At 38.7% G+C, this 22,249-nt stretch overlaps 1 protein-coding gene across 2 annotated transcripts in view; it reads right to left on the bottom strand.

Annotated features, from left to right (window-relative positions):
- The window catches only part of DNAJB14 (DnaJ heat shock protein family (Hsp40) member B14), a 101,432-nt gene that overhangs the window by 10,430 nt on the left and 68,753 nt on the right, over positions 1-22,249 (bottom strand). For both annotated transcript variants that reach the window (XM_043970974.1, XM_043970975.1), the window contains 4 exons: positions 21,234-21,379; positions 8,991-9,176; positions 6,132-6,226; positions 832-941 (listed from right to left, as the gene is read on the bottom strand). In XM_043970974.1, coding sequence (XP_043826909.1) covers positions 832-941; positions 6,132-6,226; positions 8,991-9,176; positions 21,234-21,379 — 537 coding nt within the window. The remainder of the gene's footprint in view (positions 1-831; positions 942-6,131; positions 6,227-8,990; positions 9,177-21,233; positions 21,380-22,249) is intronic.

Genomic DNA, 22,249 nt, shown 5'->3' on the forward strand with positions numbered 1-22,249 from the left:
GCAGGTGGGTTTCGCCACTGTCCTGCTGCGCCACCAGATTTTTGAGCCAGGATCCAGGGGCCTCAGTTGCTCGGCTGTGGCCCACAGCTTCCTGCTGACTTGCCCTGACCTCCTCGGCATTGCACTGCTGCCCTGCACTGCGCCTCCCTTTTGCCTGAATCAGACTGACCTTTCCTGAAGTCTTCTAAATTATCTCTGGTTGGAAGACTGTGTCTCTCTGTCTCTTTGGAGGTTCTGTAGTTTCAGAATCTGTCCAGAGGCTTGCTTTAATGTTCTTTTTGAGGGAACAGAAGGAGAGCTCAGGCAACTTGCTGACTCCTCTCCACCATCTTGGCTCCACCCCCAATATATTACATTTTTAATAGAAAAACATTCAATGAAGGCAAAATAAATGTACAGACTCCCATTCAACAAACCTGATGTTAATAAAACTAAATTTGTCTGCAATACTGGATTAAGCTGTCTTCAAGATAAAGAATCTAATGGTACAATCCAAGATTCATTTCCGATTCTGTGAGAAAATGGGCTTTGTGTAAACAAGGAGTAATATCAACTTCTCTTTATTCCATACTATATAAATAGTTACATATGTTAACATATACAGGAAAATGAAGTTGTTTCTTCACTTCTTTACATCTATGAAATGGCAGAAAATACCCATTTTATTTTTGCCTTGAAAGTAGAAAAGTATTATGTCAACACATCATCTTTTCATATTAAATAGCTATGAAGTTTAATCACAGCAAGTCTTTCCTTATTCGACTAAATAAGCTAGATTAGAAAAAATAAAGACCACTAAGGAAACTGATTTGGTGTAAAATAACTACTTACCTTCTGGGATATAAGGAGTAAGGAGGATTGGAGACCATCAGCTGGCTTAACAAGGACACAAGGATCAACACTACAATAGGCATCAGCTGTATAAACACAGAGAAACCTCCCTACAAAATGGAAAACAACAAGTTAGAACCTCAACGTTTTCCAAACGAGAATTCACACAGAATCCGGGAATCTAAGAAGGGAAAAGGTCTTTAGAAAATATTTGATGGAACCTGTGCATTTTGCCAAGGACTGACCAAGTTCCTTTCTAGGGGGAGAACTAGGCCTGGAAGCTGGATCCAATGCACTTTCTTTGCGGATACCAAGCTGTCTTTGTATAAACCAGCCTCTGAACAGAAACTGAACTATAAGTGAAAGTTAAAAACTAGAGGGTTGGGGACAGCTAGATGACACAGTGGATAAAGCGCTGGTCCTGGATTCAGGAGGACCTAAGTTCAAATCTGGCCTCAGACACTTGACACTTACTAGCCATGTGACCCTGTAAATCACTTAACCCTCACTGCCCTGCAAAAAATAAACAGACAAAAAACAACAACAACAAAAAAATAACTAGAGGGTCATTCACAATCTAAAACAGATTTTGATAGTGATCCTGGGTTGCATGAGAATTAGAGTGTGTTTCATATTTCCTCCTATTTCACAACAGCTCCAGTTCTGAAAAATTTTATGCCAAATTTCTGAAAATTGGTTTATTTCCTCATTGACACAATATGTTCCCTTCTGATTAAATTGGCCATGGTAACAAAGTATTTTTCTACTCTTCCTCCCAACCACCCAATCAAATAATAAAGAATAATTTAAATATATTCTGGTGAATTTGTTAAGGAAACTTTTTTCAAAATGTGAACAATTACCCCTCTCTTTAAATACCCTAGTTTATTTGCAGAAAAATATGAGCTGATTTCCATGCATATTAAATTTGCTCAAAAGATAACCTCTAAGTTAGAATCTTACAAGTAGATTTTTCTTTATAATGAGGATCTGACCAAGTCAGAGTCAAAAAAAGTTACCTCATAATAAGCAAGGAAACAAATGGTGGGTAGGAGAGTGCAAGAGAGGCTGAATTAGGCCTGTGGGCCGATTTATAAAATCAATTGATTAAGATCTCCTACATGAAATACTAGAGGGCTGGTAGCATAAGCCTAAGACTAAACCATCTGTTTCAGCATAGACTTGGTTTTATCAGGAAGGTGACTCCCATTGAGGAAACTCCTACCAATACAAGTCAAACTATATATATATATATATATATATATATATATATATATATATATATACAGCTGAATGAAAAATCATATCTGGAAGGAATTAAATAAGTATCCCTAGAACAGAAACTAGAAAAATGAATTCTGTAGGACTTAACTAGCCAATTGAGAGCATTGTATTTTTTTTGGGGGGGGGGGGGGGGAGGCAATTGGGGTTAAGTGACTTGCCCAGGGTCACACAGCTAGTAAGTGTCAAGTGCCTGAGGCTAGATTTGAACTCAAGTCCTCTTGACTCCAGGGCTGGTGCTCTAGCCACTGCACCACCTAGCTGCCCCAGAGCATCATATTAATAGAAGCAGCATTACCATAAACATTTATGTTTTCCAGATTTTCAAAGAACTTTCACATAGAATCTAATTTGATGCTCACAAAGTAGTAGGCAAGGAATGTAATGGCATTCAATCAGTCAACAAGCATTTATTAAGCACTTACTGTGTGCCAGGCACTCTGGTAACAGCCAGGGACACAAAGGAAGCACAGTCCCTGTCCTGAACCCTGAAAGGAGCTTACACGCTAATGGGGGAACCAATTTACGCATACATAGCTGCACAGAGTATAAAGAAAAGGTTGATGCAGAGTGGGGAGAGCAATAAGGCCTCCCAAAGAAGGCGCTAACTGCTCTAAGTCTGGAAGGAAACCAGGTAAGGAGGGGGACCACCAGCACAAAGGCACAGGGACGTGAGAGGTGGCTGGGGGAGAGGGATGTCGAGGAGACAGAAATGGGTCAGTCTGCGAGAAGTTTCAAATGCCAACCAGGGGGGCTTCTATTGGACTCTAAAATGAATGGGGAGTCCCTGGGGCTCACTGGGGAGGAGGGTAATATGATCAGACCCGAGTTTTAGGAAAATCCCTTTGGCACCTGCAGGAAGGATGGGATGGAATGAAGAAAGACTTGAGACAGGAAGACAAAATCGTAGCTACTGCTGGAGTTACGTAGTAGACTGCTGACAGAGGCTTGAACCAGGGGAGTGGTTCCATGAGAAGGGACGTATATAGGAGAGACGTAGTACAGAGAGAAAGAACAAGATGCGATGACTGAACAAATCTGCAATGGACTTGACCTAATTCCATGATGTCCACCAGTGCCAGTCAGCAGCATGCAAATAGGAGCAAGAGATGGACACTGAGGATAATCTACAGTCGGGGCCTGGTAAGACAGACATGATGATTAGATAAGGGAGCAGGAGGTTTAACAGTGAAGGATAGCACGGAGCTCAGGTGGTTCACCAAGGGCTGGCAAAGGAGGAGAGCACAGCCTGAGCAGGGCCAACACACTGGGAAAGGGAACTGAAGGTGACGGACGGAGGAAGAGACAATGATACAAGACTATGATCAGAGACGGGAATTCTGGTGTTCTCTGACATGGAAAAGAGTGCTTTTAGGTGAAGGCAAGACTCACATGATGTCACAAGTAGAGAAGGAGGTCATCCAAGGAGAACAGAATTAAGAACTGGGTATCTGAATAATTATGAGGAGACACACACACACGCACGCACGCACGCACGCACACACACACACGAGAAAATATGTATGTATGTGGGTATTGGTTGGGGTGAAGTAACTGCTAGTTAAGGACTAATCTCCTTGAGAAAAGAGGAAGAATGTCCTGCAAGTCAGTAAGTAACATTCATCAGGATCTGAGGGGTAAATTTGGTTATGGTGAACCTCCAAGAAGAAACTGCTGAATGATGGTGGTGGAGGGAGAGTCTGAAAATGGCAAGAAGGAACAAAGAAAATTCAGACTCATGGGGACCAGAGTCGTGGGGTATGAGAGGTTGCCGCTAGTGCAGGAAAGGGTGGCCAATGATGCCGTGCCTTCTGGGGGGGAGGACTCAGGGAGTACCAGAAGATAAAGAGGAGGAGGCCTATAATGAAATCAAATGTATTACAGAGTTCTAGAAGGCACAGTGAAATGGGGTGAGGTAGAAAGGTCTGGAGGGGGCTGTAAGGGGGCTGGCTGAGGTAGGTGAGAATGATGCGGGGGACAGCTGGGATTGGGAAGGGAGTTTGTTCTTCAGTCAACAGGGGTTCATTATTACAGGGCTAATAAGAGGAAGACAGGAGTATGCCAACCACTGGGGAGTGAGTCATGATAAAACAGATGGGAGGACTGTTGATATGGACAGGTGACTGCAAAGTTCATGGTTTCCCTCTCTCTTACTCATCAGGCTCAAGCCTTTGGCAAAACCCTTAAAGGCCTAGGCTCAATGTAGGAAGTGTTTTGGGGGCATCCAGAAATTCCGTCTAGGGAAGGAAATAACAGGGCCTGACAGTGTTGTATCCTGGGGCATCTGGGAGCCCTGGAGGAAAGCATGAGGAAGGTCAGGTCATGTTATATCCTGAGGTCACTCAAGTTTTATGTGCATGGAAATAGGTAAGCTGTATAATGACTAATTTTAGTAGGGTTTATCTTATTAGATATACCCTATTAAATAAAAAGTTATTTGTACCTTTAAGAACTAACTAGGAAAATGGAAGTTTCTGATCAGTGAGGAGGCTTTCAATATATTGGTATTTGACAATTAAATGGCTAATTTGAAAACAGAATTTTAGACCTGGAAGGGGCCTTAGAGATAATTTATTCCAATCTTCATTTTACAGATGAGGAAAAGATTGCAGAGCTAGTTAGTGGAAGAGAAAGAATTAAACACAAATCTCTTGCCTTCCACTTCTTCAATGACCTTGTCAGCATGCCATATGGCTACTCTCTCTATAGCACACAGAGAATTCAGAGCAGACATTTCCTCATTAGCCCATTTTTGTCTTCCAAGAAAAGAGAAGTAACAAATATTTGAGGAAAAGGTGATAGGCCTGGATACCTCTCTGTTAGGGTTATCCTGGGCTAAGATTCCAGTAAATTATTACAACAAAAATTGTAGATAACTGTGTAACTCTAAAGTGGCACAAACTGGATTAGGTTCAATGAAAAAAAAATTTAAATACATGAAAAGTGAAGAGGTGGTATTCGGGGAAAAGATATTTATAAAATTTGTTGCTATGGAAGACTAGCAAATACTGTGGTGAAATACCTGCAACCTCAAGAATGTATTCCTCATTTCCATCACAGGGGGGAAAAAGATACCTTAGGTGTGTTTTTAAATTGGTCCTTGTGAATATCTAAATGAAGGTTTGTCCATTGGTTAGGAATTAGTTGAGAGGTCTCCAAACATGATAGAAAGTTTTATGTGTTTGACGGGAGAACCTGCCTATGGATAGGCTAGAGTAAAAGTGAGAAAAAGAACCTTTTAAGAGAAAAAGGGATGATCTGATTTATGCTAAATGTTGTAAAGAAGGCAGCAACCATGCAGAGAGAGCAGTTAAGAAAAAAGGCTCCCTAGTGGGGAGCAGCCTCCTAGGAGCCTCTTCCCAGGCAGAGAAACCCTAGGGAGAGACTTGTGAAGGCAGTGCTGCTGCAGGAAATCCAAAATCAAGGCCCTGGCCTGACACTGAGGGGCTGGGACTGGGAACCAGAGCAAGGCCCAGAGCAAGGCCCAGAGCAAGGCAAAAGGGAGTTTTCCCAAGGATAGGGTTTAAAATAGCTACACAACTTTGGAAATAGGTTGAACCTATAGAAACAAGACCATTCATGTTATATTAAGTTTCACTAAGTAATGAAGTTTTGTACTTGTAATTAAATTTATTATTTTACAAAGTAGGAACTTAGGACTCCATAGATTTCCTCATTCTATCCTAGAGTAAAATAGAATAGTAAATGGATTTGAAAGGTGTTTCTGGTCCACTTAGGACAGGAATATGGAAAAGGATTGTGGGGCAGGAGGAGAGAGGTATGGCAGACTGTGATCCCAAGATGTAAAGAGGAGAAAAGTCCACATTCCCTTTGATGGTGGAACCAGAAGTGATCAGATGTAAATGCAGACTTGCCTTCTTATTTGTGGATTCTCTGGACAGTTTCGTTATAAATTTTGCTCATGTATTTATTTTTTATACAGCCCTTTCAACAAATCATACCACTTAAGTTAATTTCTGGGAACAAGGTAAATATAAGCAATTATGTCCCAAACATACATCGCCTCTTTCTTCTTCTCTCTCATGTCCACTATGCCGATGTTGGTGGTGATGACTATATCCAGCTCGTCCATTAGAAAATGAATGTACACTACCTAAAGAGTGAAAAGCAATGTTAAGCCAAAAATTACAGTCATGACCAAAAAGCTTAAAAAAATAAATAAATAAAACCCAAATTCAGGAAATATAATCAAAGTATTACCCTTAAGAATATTCAGTCACTGTCTAAATGACACCTGCAGATCAAATATGAAGGGTTTTTTTTTCCTTTAAGCAAATCATATTTATCAATTATAAAGATTCTTTTTTTTTTAAGTGAGGTAATTGGGGTTAAGTGACTTGCCCAGGGTCACACAGCTAGTGTTAAGTGTCTGAGGCCGGATTTGAACTCAGGTCCTCCTGACTCCAGGGCCAGTGCTCTATCCACTGCACCACCTAGCTGCCCCTATAAAGATTCTTTAAAAAGTCTTAGGGTGCTTTTGAATTTAAGCAACATAGGTTTTAGTTGTAACAGAAACAATAAGTATGTGGTATTTAGCAGCAAAATTTAAGACCCATTACAGAACAGACTGCAACATATTAGTTCAGATTGTGTACAAATGGTTACCATGGATCATGGTAAATGGTGTTCTATGGCTAGCAGAACTAGGTCCATGAGAAGAAAATTTCTAAGTCATTATCATGAAGATTGCCAATTGTATCACACCTTCATCCTAGGTTATTCAAATTTAAAAGTTTAACATCTTGCAAAAGGATTTTATAAAGACCTTGTACAGACTTCCAGATCTCATTCCCATGGCATTCCTTTCATAAGAAATGAGTGTTTCACCATTAGATCAAACTCAGTATTTCCCAAAAGAAATTCATTATCTTTGGCCCAAAAGGTAATTCTCCTCCTTATTAATGGAACCATTGATTTTTCCCATTGCCCAAGCTCAAATTAAAATAATTTTATTAATTAAAAAAATATTTATTAGATAACAAATTTAATTATAATTTTACATTCACACAGTACCTTTGCAATAAAGGGCAAAATATAGCTTATTTTTTTAAGTCAGATAACTCACCAAAATCATTATTAACATCATTCAGAAAAGGACAGGAGGCAAAGATCTTTCACCTCGATAATGAACAGCAGTTCAAACTGTCCCTGAAATATCTTTTGATTGAGTACGGTTTGCTCTTCTTTACCTATTACAGCCACCCCAGCTGAGACCCTTTTGTCTTTTTTCATCCAGACTGCTATAATAAATAACCTCTTAACTGATCTTCCTCTGAGTATGACATCCTCTATACGAAAGCTTGAGTCATCTTTTTAAAACACTGTAATGTTCTTTTACTTCTCTACTCAAAAAACTCTAACAGCTTTCTACTGCTTGGCATAAAGTACATAAAGGCTTGACTTAGATAAGCAACGCCTTCTAAAATGTAACTCCAACTTAATTTTCCAGCCTTGTTTCATAATATTCCCCTTTATGTAGTCTATACTGCAGCTAAACTGGGCTACTCTCTATAACTCATCATCATCTTTTCCTTTCCTATGTCTCTGTTCCTCACACCTGGGGACCTTCTCCCTGTATTCATCTTTCTCTCTCTCTCTCTCTCATTCTCTCTCTCTCTCTCTCTCTCTCTCTCTCTCTCTCTCACACACACACACACACACACACACACACACACACACACACACACACACACACACACACTCTGCCCAGGTGACACTGATCTTTTTCATTCTCAAATTTTTCCCAGCACTTAGGATCTTGTCTATGTACTTCTCACTCTATCTTGTATCATTTGTGTATATATCCATCTCCCTCATTAGAACCTAAGTTCTTTCATAGAAAGGCCTGTCTCCAGTACCTAGAACAGTTTCTTCTATATAGTAGACATTTAATAAATGTTTGTTAAGTGTTTTGCTGCATAGACAAGATCCTAACTACTAGATTAAAGCTATGGCAATGTCATTCATAAACTGATCAGGCTATCCAATTAGTGAATAGACATATATATATATATATATATATATATATATATATATAGATATAGATATAGATATAGATATAGATATATATGGGGTTTCAGAGGCAAAGGCAAACTCCTGGTGAGGAAGCTTGCTTTCTCAATGCTGCTCAACAGCCGCTCTGCACCTCCTGGTCTACAAGAGCTGTCTGGGGCACCACAAAGTACAGAGACTTGTCCCAGGTGATACACACCAGATGTGTCAAAGGCAGAACTGGAAACCTGGTAGGCCTTCCTGCCTCTGGGGTTGGTGTTCTTGTCCACTACATCAAAAAGCCTCACTGTTTATTTATCTTATTGTTGTTTGTAACCTTGATTAGGCATCAATTTAATTACTTCATTCCTGTTACTCTATGTGACTGAATTCAATAAAAGTGTTTTAGATAAACACATGATCCAAACTTTTCACTAATCAATTACCATTATATACCAATGGGAAACCTGTGCAAATGAAATAAATAACTCCTGTAGAGTCAGAGAAGTTTACAGTCAAGGCGGAGCTCACATTTGTATAGTGCTTGAAGGTCTTCAAAGTGCTTTCCAGATGCTACCTAACAGCTCTCAGAGCTCTGACCATATGACCTTACGGCATGACTTGCTATCTAATTTCCTGCCACTTCCTTGCTCATAGTTTTTCTACAGAAGAGCCATGAGCTTCATTGCCCTCGGAGGACAAATGACATTAAAGGCAGTAACAGACACCCATTTCCACCTCCTGGACTTTGGCTCATGACTTGGACATCTTCAGCAAAGATGGGAACGATAAGAAAAACATTTTCAAAGACTTGGTTTGAACATCTCTAACTTCAATAAACACTGTATGAGTGACTGTTACAGTACCTGATGGAAATCCACCACCAAAGAATATATTAAACAAATCTTCTGGGGTTATATCCGCTTCACAGCCTCTGTGGAAATTAAATCTGCCATTGTTTTGGTGATTACACGCCTGGTCTTCACTGCCTGTGAGGTCATACTGCTTTCTTTTTTCAGGATTGCTTAAAACAGCATAGGCATTGCCAATCTCTGAAATATGTAATGAAGAAAAGTGAATAAACAATAGATAAAAAATAAAAAGTGAATAAAAGCAAATCACATCATAACAGATATATTAAGCTATATCTATATATCCACATATCTATCTCTAACTTAATCAAGATCATCTTTCAAAGATAGGTTTCCATTCTTTCTGTAATAATCTCCAGGTATTCCACAACACTAACCCACTAGTTGAGCTTCTCTACACATGAAATACCAACGTTCATTTCTGTCCTAGCTTGTAGTACTTTCCTATCTACACCAGCTCTCCCTCCTGTGACTCCATTCATCAAGGCTTAGCCCAAGTCTCCTCTTTTCCAAGGACCTGAACAACCATTACAGCTCCTCCCTATCAGTTTGAAAAGCAGTTCTTTCCTAGAGGGGCAATCTCAACTTTCCGAAGTTTCCTATTTCACTTCTCTGCTCACTTGATGCTTGATAGAGGAAGTTTTCACCAATGTCAGGTCAGTTACCAGGATATAACTGTGTGCGTGTGTATACATACTTACCAGTACATAACCACACACATTTACATATATAAACCACATGTGTACACACATACATGTATACTTGCAAGCCTATGTATATACATGCATATGCACACATACATATTTGGCTATAATTCTATTTTGTGGCAACTTCCATCCTTAAGCAGAAACATGCCAAGTTTAAAAGCTAGTTCTGGGGCAGCTAGGTAGCGCAGTGAATAGAGCAAGGGCCCTGGAGTCAGGAGGAACTGAGTTTAAATCCGGTCTCAGATGCTTAACACTTACTAGATGTGTGACCCTGGGCAAGTCACTTAACCCCAACTGCCTCACCAAAAAAAAAAAAAAAAAGCTAGTTCTGTCTATATCCCAATTATAGTACTTAATGTGTAATAGTAAGTGACTATTCTTTAAATATTTTCATAATGTTAAAAGACCTGAAGGAAGTGTTCCAGAAGATTAGTTGTAGATTCTCATAGGAGTCGGGGGGAAGACACAGACAAGAGTCACAAAGAATAAAAAGGTATAGATAGATTGTATTCTACATCACTAGGGGCAAGTAAGATCATGAAAACAGTGAAATAGTAATATGCCTAATTTTCCTAACTGAAGTTTATGTTTCTCTAACACCAATAAGTAAATGCTACTTCTGGTGGACTTAAAAGTTCATTTGTATCTCCCACAATGGTTAGGCATATAGCAACACTCAATAAATTCTTGTTTTTAATGAATGAGACAAACACATCTATTCAGAAGCTTTATCATTAAAACTATATTGCTTGGGGCAGCTAGGTGGCGCAGTGGATAGAGCACCGGCCCTGGAGTCAGGAGGACCTGAGTTCAAATCCGGCCTCAGACACTTAACACTTACTGGCTGTGTGACCCTGGGCACTTAAGTCACTTAACCCCAATTGCCTCACCAAAAACAAAAAACAAAAAACAAACAAAAAACTATATTGCTTTACCACACTAGGTTGGTATCCAAAAAGATTAAAAAAAACAAAAAGTTAATGGACCTATATACGTACAAAAAATATTTACAGCCACTGTTTTCTGGTGGTAAAGAATTGGAAATTGAGGGGGGGCCCATCAACTGGGGAATGGCTGCACAAATTGTGGAATGAGATTATGATGGAACACTATTGTGCTATAAGAAATGATGAACAGGATGCTTTCAGAAAAACCTGGAAAGACTTAGATGAGCTGATGCAAAGTGAAATGTAGTGTGTATAAAGTAATAGAAATATTGTAAGATGATCAGCTGTGAATGACTTGGCTATTCTCAGCAACACAATGATCCAGGAGGCTATCCATCCCCAGAGAAAGAACTGATGGTTCCTGAATACAGATTGAAACATATTTTTTTTAACTTTATTTTTCTTGAGTTTTTTGTCTGTTTTCTTTCACAACCTAATATGAAAATGTTTTGTATGACTACATTTATAACGTAAAAAAAAAAAATTTAACCCCCCCCAAACAACAACAAAAAACTATATTGCCTGCAAGACCTGCAAGTAATGGAAAGTCTGTTCAAAATAAAATATAAGATAACCTGATTTCATGTGTTGATAAAAAATTTTAAAACCTTAATAATCAGAAAAATTTTAGAACTAGAAGAGACCTTAAAGATCATTTGGTCTTTCCACCCTATTTGACAAATTAGGAACCTACGGCTCAGAGAGGTAAAATAACTTGCCCATAGTCACACAAGTGTTAAGTTTTCAACTGCATCAATCAGGAGGGAAATGTGACAATTCTTCATAATAAATCCCATGAGTTACCCAAATTCTCTTGTGGTACTGAAATTGTTTTGCTGAATATGGAAAACTAAGTAAATGTCCACCACTTGGAGAATGGATAAATAAGGTGGTGAGATACAAGTAAAATAGACACTAGGACACTTACACTGTAAGAAATGATGACCGTGAGGAGTCAGAGAAATATGGGAAGACTTATATGAACTGAAGAGAGGCAAAGAAAGCAAAACCAATGGAATAAGATATAAAATGACCACAATAATTGCCCTGTACTGTAATGCCATAAATGGAAAACAGCACCCAAACCACCAAAATTTAGATTATATACAATGTCAAATCTTGGTTCCAAAGACCTGATGATGAAGCAAACTTCCTTCCTCTCAACAAAGAAGCACATATAGTAAAGTTTCACATAAAGTAAGTTGGCTTTGTTTAACTTTTTTCTTGTTATAAGAAGGTCTTGGGGGTAAGGGGTAGAATAAGATTGGGAAGTGACAGTGACATAAAAAACAAAAAAGACTAATAAAACAAAAAATAAAATAAGTGAACCATCAGCTGGAGATTAAGAAAAAGATTATATAAAACGTTATGTGAAATATATATCAATTGTAATTACATTTATCTATAAAATGTATAATATATAGACCTATATTTTATATATTTAGATAAAATATATAAAATGTTTTTTATAAAGGATCTGACCATAAAGCTAGGAGCTACAAAGCAATGCTATCATGTTAAAGCATAAGGCAGCATTTCACAAGCTGTACTTTGCAAAACCTGTTGTTCCTCCATGGTATGAATATAATGCTAGTGATCTCCCTGCTAAGCAAGAACATGTGAAACTATTTCATCAAAAATACTCTATGTAGCGATGTTTATTAGGAAAATAGGGTTAATTCTCTTTTCCCCCAAATGGGATTCCATACCCTCCCATCTAGTAATTATGGATTGAATCAACATATTTCAAGCTCCAAAACATTCTATGGTATCTGACAAACATGCCAGACTGGAGTACCTTGCTGACCAACGTAATTTTGTGTTTTGATGTCAAGTACCAGAAAGCAGAAAGAACAGAAATACTAAGAACATTAAAGAAGGCAAATAAGAACATTATAAAGTGAATGTCTAACACATATAAGGAAAACACACTAAGCTATGAAGTCTGAGAACCACAGATATGACACCCCCAGAAGCATCTGACTATGTATAGTTTTCTCTCTAAATGCTCAAGAAGTTCAGTGCCTTCCAGCCATACACAACAGCTAGTAGTGGGTCCTAATTACCTGGAGGACAGTCACTGCCATCCTAGACTCCTGAAGGATTTAGCTGTCTGAGTTCAGCCCTACCATCATTACATTTATTTTCCATCTAAAAACATTGCTGTTGTCACTGGAAATTGAAATTAGAGTAGTTTTCATCAGGCTTTCAATGCTATTCTCTCCCCCTTCCCTGTTGTTTTAGCTGTACCTAAAAAGACAAAACCTTAACCAAGAAAATTCTTTAAGTGCCCGATTAAAGTAATTTGCTTCTACAAATTCAACTATGTGAATTGTCCAATTTTAAAATGTTGTCTATACAATGTTCCCAACTGCAAATAAGTGACTGTAGAATTATTCTGGGATAAAGCCACAATTAAGGCTGTGAGCTCTAGCCTCACTCTGTGATTACACTGTCGGAGAACATGGTTTTAGCTAGATTCATAAAGCTCATCTTCTTAAGGCTGAGTTATCCAATTAGGAAAATGGGCAATTGTGGAGGGTCTATCATCCTTCAGGACACATTACTCAGCATCAGCTGCTACTATTTCTCCCTTGTCTTCTGAAGGAATAAAGAGCAGGTTGAGAACAGAGGTTTAGGTTAAAGAATTTGCCTTCCTAGCTTGGGAAAGGAAACTGGAGACAAATGTGCAGTTTAACTATGTTGTATAGGGCTCTAAAATACCTTTAAGTGGGCATATCTTCTAATATACAGTTTGTTGTTGTTCAGTTGTGTCTGACTCTTTGTGATCCTGTGGACCACAATCTTGTGGGGTTTTCTTGACAAAGACACTGGAGTGCTTTGCCATTTTCTTTATCAAAGGATTAAGGCAAACAGAGATTAAGTGACTTGCCCAGGGTTACACAGCTAGTAAATGTCTGAGACTACATTTGAACTCGAGTCTTACTGACTCCAGGCCCAGGACTCTATCAACTGGTCATCTAGCTGCTCCCAACATACATGTTATTTTGTGTAAAATCTAAAACAACAAGTGTCAATATTTAAAAACACCTAGAAAGTTTGTTTTTATTCTTTAGTTGCTAATAGTAAGTGACTTTCCCAGGGTCACACAACTAGGAAGCATCTTAGGCAAGATTTGAACAGTCTTCCTAACTCCAAGTTCTGCACTCTATGCATTATACGACCTACCTGTCTTATTTTTATTTTTAACATATATAATTTCACTCCATCTAGAACTCAGTTTCCAAAATCCATCCTATCTTGAACATAGTCAAGAAACAGAAAGGGGAAAAAAAAAAGACCCCTGAGCAGTCATGCAGATGGTCATAAAAGTCGTGCACAAAAAGACCATACTTTGTTCAAAGTGTAACGAGCCACTCATGACTTAAAGAGAGGTCTTACTGAAATGCAATTAGAAGCATTGTGTTGTATGGTTTTTCTAGGCACAGCAACACATTAAAAGGGCATAGGGGGCTTGCCATGTATGCACAACTAACAATAAGAAATGACAGACAATAGAAAATAAATCATCATTAAAAAAAACCCCAAAACCCAGGAAAAACAGATCCAAGATTTTAAAAAGGAGCACTCTGGGTATGTCTTTTGGGGGGAGGGGGGATGGGGGGCAGGGCAATGAGGGTTAAGTGACTTGCCCAGGGTCACACGGCTAGTAAGTGTTAAGTGTCTGAGGCCGGATTTGAACTCATGTCCTCCTGAATCCAGTGCCAGTGCTTTATCCACTGCATGACCTAGCTGCCCCTTGGACATTTCATTTAAGAGAGAAATATTCCCATATAGCTCAATAAACCCCTTCCCTATCAGCACCCCAATTTATCAATCAATAATCTTGAGTCATCAAGAAAGGGCTATCCCATATTCAATATGTCCTCCAGAAAGAGACTAGGGAGTATGTGAAATATTTTAAATATTTTCATCATGAATGATTATGTGTTAGAACTTTTCAGCTATTCAGAAAGACTCATTTCCCCAGGATTCCAAACAGCATGAAGGTAAACCCTGGGTTAATCTGTTCATTGGAATGGGACCACCACTAATTGTATTGTTAGTATAACTGACAATTAATGGAATGCTTAGGGTTTCCAAAGTACTTCCTACACATTAGTGTACTTCTCACCCCGGGCAGCCTGTGCTCTTACTGGCATCATCTTAATAGGAAATTCAATTTTAATGTTGATTTAGTTTCAGTTCAATTTTAGTTGGTGGCGTTGTTTTGTCTTATTTAATTTTTGTATAGGTGAATGGAAGAGAAATTACATCACACTACAGGGTCAATTACTGGTCATGTTCTACGAGGCAGAGTTTTCCAGAAAAAGGAGGGGTTATAGCTTTAAACAATGAACAACTTGCATTTTAAATATTTCATGAAACACAGGCAATCTCTGATGAACGGTGATGAAAGGGCCGTGCCCGCCTTCCCCTCCACCCTCTCCATGGAGTCAATTAGCAACCGACTTCCCCCCAACTTAGAATAAAGGGTAAAATAACTGACCTTGGGAGCTACATTTCTTATGCAAACAGACAGGGGGGATGGATTTTCTGCTTTACAATTTAGGGCAGTAACAAATGATTGGCAGCAAGGCTCTGGCTTAAGTGTATTTTTTCAGAGGGCAAAATAGTGGTCACTCCAAATACAATGTGTCAAACAGGCTTTTTTGGACTGGCTCCGGAAACCAACCATCAGATTTCCACCGCTGAGCATCACTGTCTATGTGGTATTCTAAATGCCTAACAACTAACTTACAAATGAGCTTTTGGGATGTTCCAGGCTACCTGCTCATCTCTGTCAATGCTATCTTATCCAGGGACCAAAATCCACTTCCAATCTCTTATGCAGACATTACGTTAGTTTTAGGGTAAAACCAAGCTGCAAACAAATCAAGAGTTCCATTTGAGTTGATTCTTCTGCACTGAAATCACTGATCTCTAACTCCTCGGTGCTACTTTCTTCTTTAATTGCTGACGTAAACAGAAATGGCCTCAATCTTACTGAAGTTTTCTTCTAAATATTTTTAAAATATAAATGCTTGTTCTTGAGATATTTTATTATGGTATTTTATAAAATACCCCAAATATTACTATCACACCAAAAGTGTGCGATTCTTGGAAAATTCATCTGACAAGAGGTGCCTTTCACAGCTTTCATATTCTTCCTCTATTTAAAAACCTATTATTGCTTCCCATAACCACTAAATCTAGTCCATGCTTCACTAGACCTCACCTTACCTGTCCAATCAGATTGGCTTTTTATCACACTATCAGCCCATAAACACTGTCTCTGATTCTTCTCTACCAAGCCACCCTTCAAGCAAAGTGTGAATTTTCACCAACTTTATGAAACCTTCCTTGAGTACTTTGAACCACAATGGTTTCCTTTTCATTTCCCACCTGGCTTGTCTGTGGAACACATATTAGCAAATTGAATCTTTCCTATAGTTCTCTCAAGGTTTCCGTGTAAATCAGGCTCATCAGAGCCAAGTCTCCTATTCCTTTTTTTTCTTTCCCCACTGCACCGAGCTCATGGGCACTCAAGGTTACAAAATCGAATTACACCTCAAGTGAGTCTTCTGTACTAATGATCCACTCACTGCAAGGAATCTTCAGATGCTAGAGCACTCGCAAGCAAGCCTCTGCTCCAGTCTGCTGACACAGTAAACAATCAAAGAATTCATCTACGGCATGGGGGTTCCATTCCTGCACTCAGCAATTTTTCAAGCCGTGGCCTTTAAAATGAAAACTGCCTTTAGTCTAGGTGCATCATGAAAGAATTTCTGGGTTATAGCCCCAGGAACAGGGCCTATTTATTCAACAAATATCTGAGTGCCTATTCTGCACAGAACAGTTCAGCACACTACTCTCGTTGGAGAGACGGGGTGTATGCAGCTGCAAAGTTAAATAACAACCCCCCCACACACACACACACACAAACACAACCATTTAAGGAATGGCACAGGGCAGTACACAATGACGTTCCAAACAAAGGTAATAACTGTCTTAAAAAGCCAAATGCAAGAGACAGACACACTTGGGCCTGAATGATCAGGGACCGCTTCATGAAGGCAGGGAGGCCTGAATTGGGTCACGACAGGTGGGCAGTGTTTGGGAAGGGAGAACAAAAAGGGGGAAGCCACTCAATGGGGGATTTGGCTTGGAAGGAGGAACGTGCTTGACTCATTGGAAGATAAGAATAAAACCAGGCAGCAGATTTTATATAAGGGTATAACAGGAGTTAAACTCAGCATCCTAGATCCATTCACTTATTACTAAGAAATGCCTGCTATGTGCAGAGCATTTTCCAAGGGAGCAATTCCAAGGAAAATAACTTGCAGATTGGATGTGAGTGAGCATTCATCAGGATCACAGGTCTAGAGATGGAAGGGACGTGAAAGGCCCTCTCGTCCACCCTTCTTTTTACGGAAAAGACTACTGAGGCAAGTTAAGTGGACTGCTCGGTGTCATACATGCAGGAAGCATCCCGGTTGGAATTTGGAACCAAACTGTCTGTCACTAGAGACACTGGTTTTTTTTTTGTTTGTTTGGTTTTTGGGTGGGGCAATGGGGGTTAAGTGACTTGCCCAGGGTCACACAGCTAGTAAATGCCTAAGGCCGGATTTGAATTCAGGTCCTCCTGAATACAGTGCCAGTGCTTTATCCACTGCGCCACCTAGCTGCCCCTTTAAATTTCATTTTAAAAAAATCTGTCCTGGCCCTATGATTTTATTGTTATGAGGAACTCACTGATGAGTAAAACTCCCTTTCCCAGTGCAGATTAGTACCACCTTTGCAATCTAGAGGGTTGTTTAAAACAGTGAGAGGTTAAATGATGTGCCCAAGATGACACAGGCATCATGTGTCAGAAGTAATAGCTGAAGCCAGGCCCTTCTGGTTCCACAGCCTGCTGGCTACTGCACTACACTTGCCTTTCGTATTTCATTTTAGCACTAAAATGATGAAAATTTTTTCATTCTTAGAAAAAAACACATGCTAGAACTAAATGAGAATTGGCATTTGCAGATACTAGTTTGGGGTTAAATTTTAAAGAGCCTTGAACGTCAACAGACTGAGAGCTGGAAAGGACCTTAGAGATAGATCATCCTGTCCAAACCTCTCATTTTTCAGCTAAGGACACAGAGGTCCAGGGATAAAAAGTTACTTGTCCAAGGTCACACAGGCAGTAAACATTAAAGCAAGGATTTGAGCCCATATCCTGATTCTATAACCAAGGCTCTTTCCATTAACCATTCTGCCTCAAGTTGAAACCATATGGCCCTGAGTAGGCAAAGAGATCCAGTAAAGCTCCCTAGATGAAAATACCTACATTCCCTCATTCCTCCAAATACCACAAAATGGACATTAATTTGGCCTAATAAATTTATCTATTACCCATTTACTCCTTAGTGCAAATCATTTCAAACACATAATCAAAGTGTCTTCCTCCCAACACAGAGCTGAGACAGACTACTTTGAGGAAATTTTAATTTGTTTAGTGTGGGTGGGTAAAGTTGCAGGGGAGTTAATTCTGGAGCCCAGGGAACACTGGAGGAATGCAGGCCTAGGTTGGATATAAAAGTGAAAATGTAGATAAAGAGGCGCAGCTAGGTGGCGGAGTAGGGAAAGTACCAGCCCTGGAGTCAGGAGGACCTGAGTTCAAGTCTGGCCTCAGGACTTGACACTCACTAGCTGTGTGACCCCCGGCAAGTCATTTAACCCTTATTGCCCCACAAAAAAATCCAAAAAGCAAAAACCAAAAATCCACAAACAAAAGAAAACATAGATAAAGAGATCAATGAGAAGAGGACTCTAAGTAGCTGGGGGAGGGGAGTAGAGAAGAGAGGATGTGAGAAAGTGGTAAGAAAAGGTTGTAGAAAGGGAGGTGGGAAGGCAGGGAAAACAAACTTCACCTACTTTGTAATTCTGCCTAGGACCCTGACGGCAACAATTGCCCCAGATGCCATTGAAAATCATCTCCTCTGTCACCTGTCGTAGGCTGCCAGTGCCTTGTGTAGAACAACATCCCTGTTTATAGATGCAACTCGATTTACGCAAACCCATTATAAGAAAATCTGGATTTTCAAAAAGAAAGAAATTAAGGGGTGGGGGGGGTGGGGGGGTGATCATTTTCTTTACAAAAGAATTCACCATCTAATTCCTTTAAATGCACATGGAAAACTCATGGTTTTAGATGATTTGATTTCTGAAAATTAAATTCATCCATAACTTTTAAGGAATATATGTATTGCCTAAAACTAGGTACACTCATATTCCCACTCAAAGAGTTACAAGAAATCTGGAGAGGTTATTTATTCCATATCTCCTTAGCGGACCTGATTTAGGTGCTGGTGACGTGGGGCACATTTTGTCTGACTTGTTTCTTTATCTGGCAAATGAGGGGGCTGCATGAGATGATCTCTAGACCCTCATCCAGCTCTGTGAGTCTATTAAATTCTATTCTTTGGACGCAAATAGATTTAACAAAATATCATAAAGAAGTCATTCCTTACAGGTAACGTAAAACCCTCATGATTTAACATATTGCCCCTTTGGGTTCTATTTTTGGGGGAGATAAGTCTTTTGAACAAAAATTACATCTGTAATAAAGGAACTTACTGTTTTCCTGTTTTGTTTTGTTTTTTTAATTTGAGATGGCAAAATACAATAGTTACATAGGCATTTATATTAGTTATTTGGGTAATGCTGTGCTAATATTACTTCACTGAAGAAACTGAAAGGAAAAGCAGCTTATTTCCTTAAGTAGTGATTTTAATATTAACTTTCCTTGAGTAATGAAAACTTGCTACCATAACAATTGTTTCCAAACAATTAAAAAAACCTGCAGCTATCAAATAGAAAAAAAGAATAATTTTTTCAAAACTATACTTGAAGCACTATTATGAACTACCTATTATTTAAAAAACATTTTGTATTTATGGGAAAATGAAAGAGAATTTTCTTATGTATTATTTTCTTATGTAACATGGGTGGCCTTCAGTAAGTAAACAATTTTTTAAAAAACTTTAAAACTATCAAATCAGAAATCGTACTTTTAAAAGAACATTTCATTAGCAAAAAGGTATGAGATTGTTATTATGAATTAAGCTAAGCTGATCAGCTTTATAGGTATCTGCAGCTTGGTAATATGAACCAACTGAAACGTCAACTAAAATTTGGTTGTGTTTGAATAAAAGTTTTTTCTCCATAAAATTGATCACTTTAACTTAAGGGAAAAGAAACCTGGCTAAAATGGCTGACACTGAAAACTATTTATATCACTAGCACCACTTCAGTAGCCAAACATTACTTATGTGTTTTTGTAACCTCCAAATGGCCTTAATGGGTATTCTTTTCTTTTTTTCCCCCCCTTGGGGCAATGAGGGTTAAGTGACTTGCCCAGGGTCACAAAGCTAGTATGTGTCAAGTGTCTGAGGCTGGATTTAAACCCAGGTCCTCCTGAATCCAGGGCTGCTGAATCCACCAAGCTGCCCCCTTTAATGTGTTTTCTTAGCAAAAACTTTCAAGAAATAAAACTCTATTTTGGAAACATTTTTAAAAGCAGATATAAGGGGCAGCTAGGTGGCACAGTGGATAAAGCACTGGCCCTGGAGTCAGGAGGACCTGAGCTCAAATCTGGCCTCAGACACCTAACACTTACTAGCTGCGTGACCCTGGGCAAGTCACTTAACCTCAATTGCCTCACCACCACCCCCAAAAAAAGAAAAAGAAAAAAAAGCAGATATAGTCATTCCATAGGACTAACTAACTCCTCCAACCTCTCCATAACATTTTACAGAGATGCAGGCCACTTCACGTGGCTCCAAGCCAACAATGTAACAATAAATACCAAATAATACTTAAAACTTGCCTGGTCCCCAACAAGTGATGATCATAACTCTAACTACACTCTTATAAAGTGGAACCTATTAGAACCAAACTGTATTACAAAGAGGAATTAAAGTACAAAAGCAATCTTATAACACATTAATCCAATACTCATTGAAAGACAAAAGTATCAGGAAAAAAGGAAATAGGAAACTACAAAAAATGAATGAAAATAACAAAAGGGTGAGGAAAAAACCAAAATTTTAAGAATATTAAATAAAAAAATGAGTTGGGAAAATAGACAAGTGGATCGAGTAGGTGAATCTACCATAGAAGATAATAGCCATTAAAATGTATTTTAAATGTCTGTTAAATTGCTTATCTTGCTTTTTTTTTATCAACATAGAACTGGACGGCAGCCTGCCAACAGTTCGTGTATAATTATTTCTTTAAATATTTATGTTGGGTAGGCTTGAAGTGCCTAGAAAATATACTTATGTGTTTAGCCTAGGCAATTTGCTTAGATCTATGTCAAAATGAACTTACTGCCTTTGTCAAATATCAAGTTATGCTTCTGTATGCCTTCTATGCTTCTCTAAAGAATTTGATATGAACATTTAAATGAACTTTTCTAAAAACAATCTAATATTCAGAAACCTTCTGAAGTGAATTAATTGAACTGGCTACTAACACATTTACTGTCAGTGTACTAATAGATTATGTACAATGCTTGAAAAGATTTACTTTACTTTTAAAAGCATCTGTTGCTCCAGGTGCATGGTTTTTATCTGGATGAAACTTCAAAGCAAGCTTTCTGTAAGCTTTCTTCAAATCCTCATCACCGGCATCTTTTGTGACTCCCAGTACTTCATAGTAATTTTTACACTTGTTTATGCTGTGAACAAGAGAATGTTAAATAAAATAGATGTCAGAAGAAAACTTTACACATTTGAAAAACATAATTAACTCTTTTTGCTCATCTGCTTACCAAACATATTGAGACCTAGGTTTATAGATGCCCATACCTCTCACTTTGTCTCCACTGCCTTCCAAGACCACACACTATACCTCAAATTCTGGTCAGTTATTCTGGAAATGTAGTCAGAAGAAATGAGCCAGAATAAACAAGGAAAACAAGTACAAGGAGAACAATTCAAAGTTCATCACATTTGTATGTGAAAGATAGCATGTACCACAATGAAATACTACGGAATCAGAATAATTTGAAACTACAATAATTACATGAGGAAATATTTCTCAACATTTTGCAACTTTTGTTTAGCTGTAAATTTTTTAGCTAAGAATGATAAAAATAGCAAAACTTCAAAAAGTAACATGAACCAATAAAGGAAACCTGAATTTTCATATGGTTTAATACCAAGTTGGGGTAGAAGAAAGGCAGGAAGGAAGTTTCTTTATGAAGGGCAAATTTCTATCAAAATGAATTTTATGATATTTCTAAATTTGTTATGGCAGATTTAAAAAAACAGAGATGGGCCCAATTTTGTGGTGGTAGTAAATTATGTAATAAAGGAACATCTCTAGCACTACCAAGAACAAAACAAAACATTAAAAAGACTAGGAGAAACATCTCCTTCCCTTCTCCCCCACTAGGCAATTTTTTTTTTTTGGTGAGGCAACTGGGGCTAAGTGACTTGCCCAGGGTCACACAGCTAGTTAAGTGTTAAGTGTCTGAGGCTGAATTTGAACTCAGGTACTCCTGACTCCAGGGCCAGTGCTCTATCCACTGCACCACCTAGCTGCC

The sequence above is a fragment of the Dromiciops gliroides genome, chromosome 6, assembly GCF_019393635.1.
Source record: "Dromiciops gliroides isolate mDroGli1 chromosome 6, mDroGli1.pri, whole genome shotgun sequence".
NCBI classification, from domain to species: domain Eukaryota; kingdom Metazoa; phylum Chordata; class Mammalia; order Microbiotheria; family Microbiotheriidae; genus Dromiciops; species Dromiciops gliroides.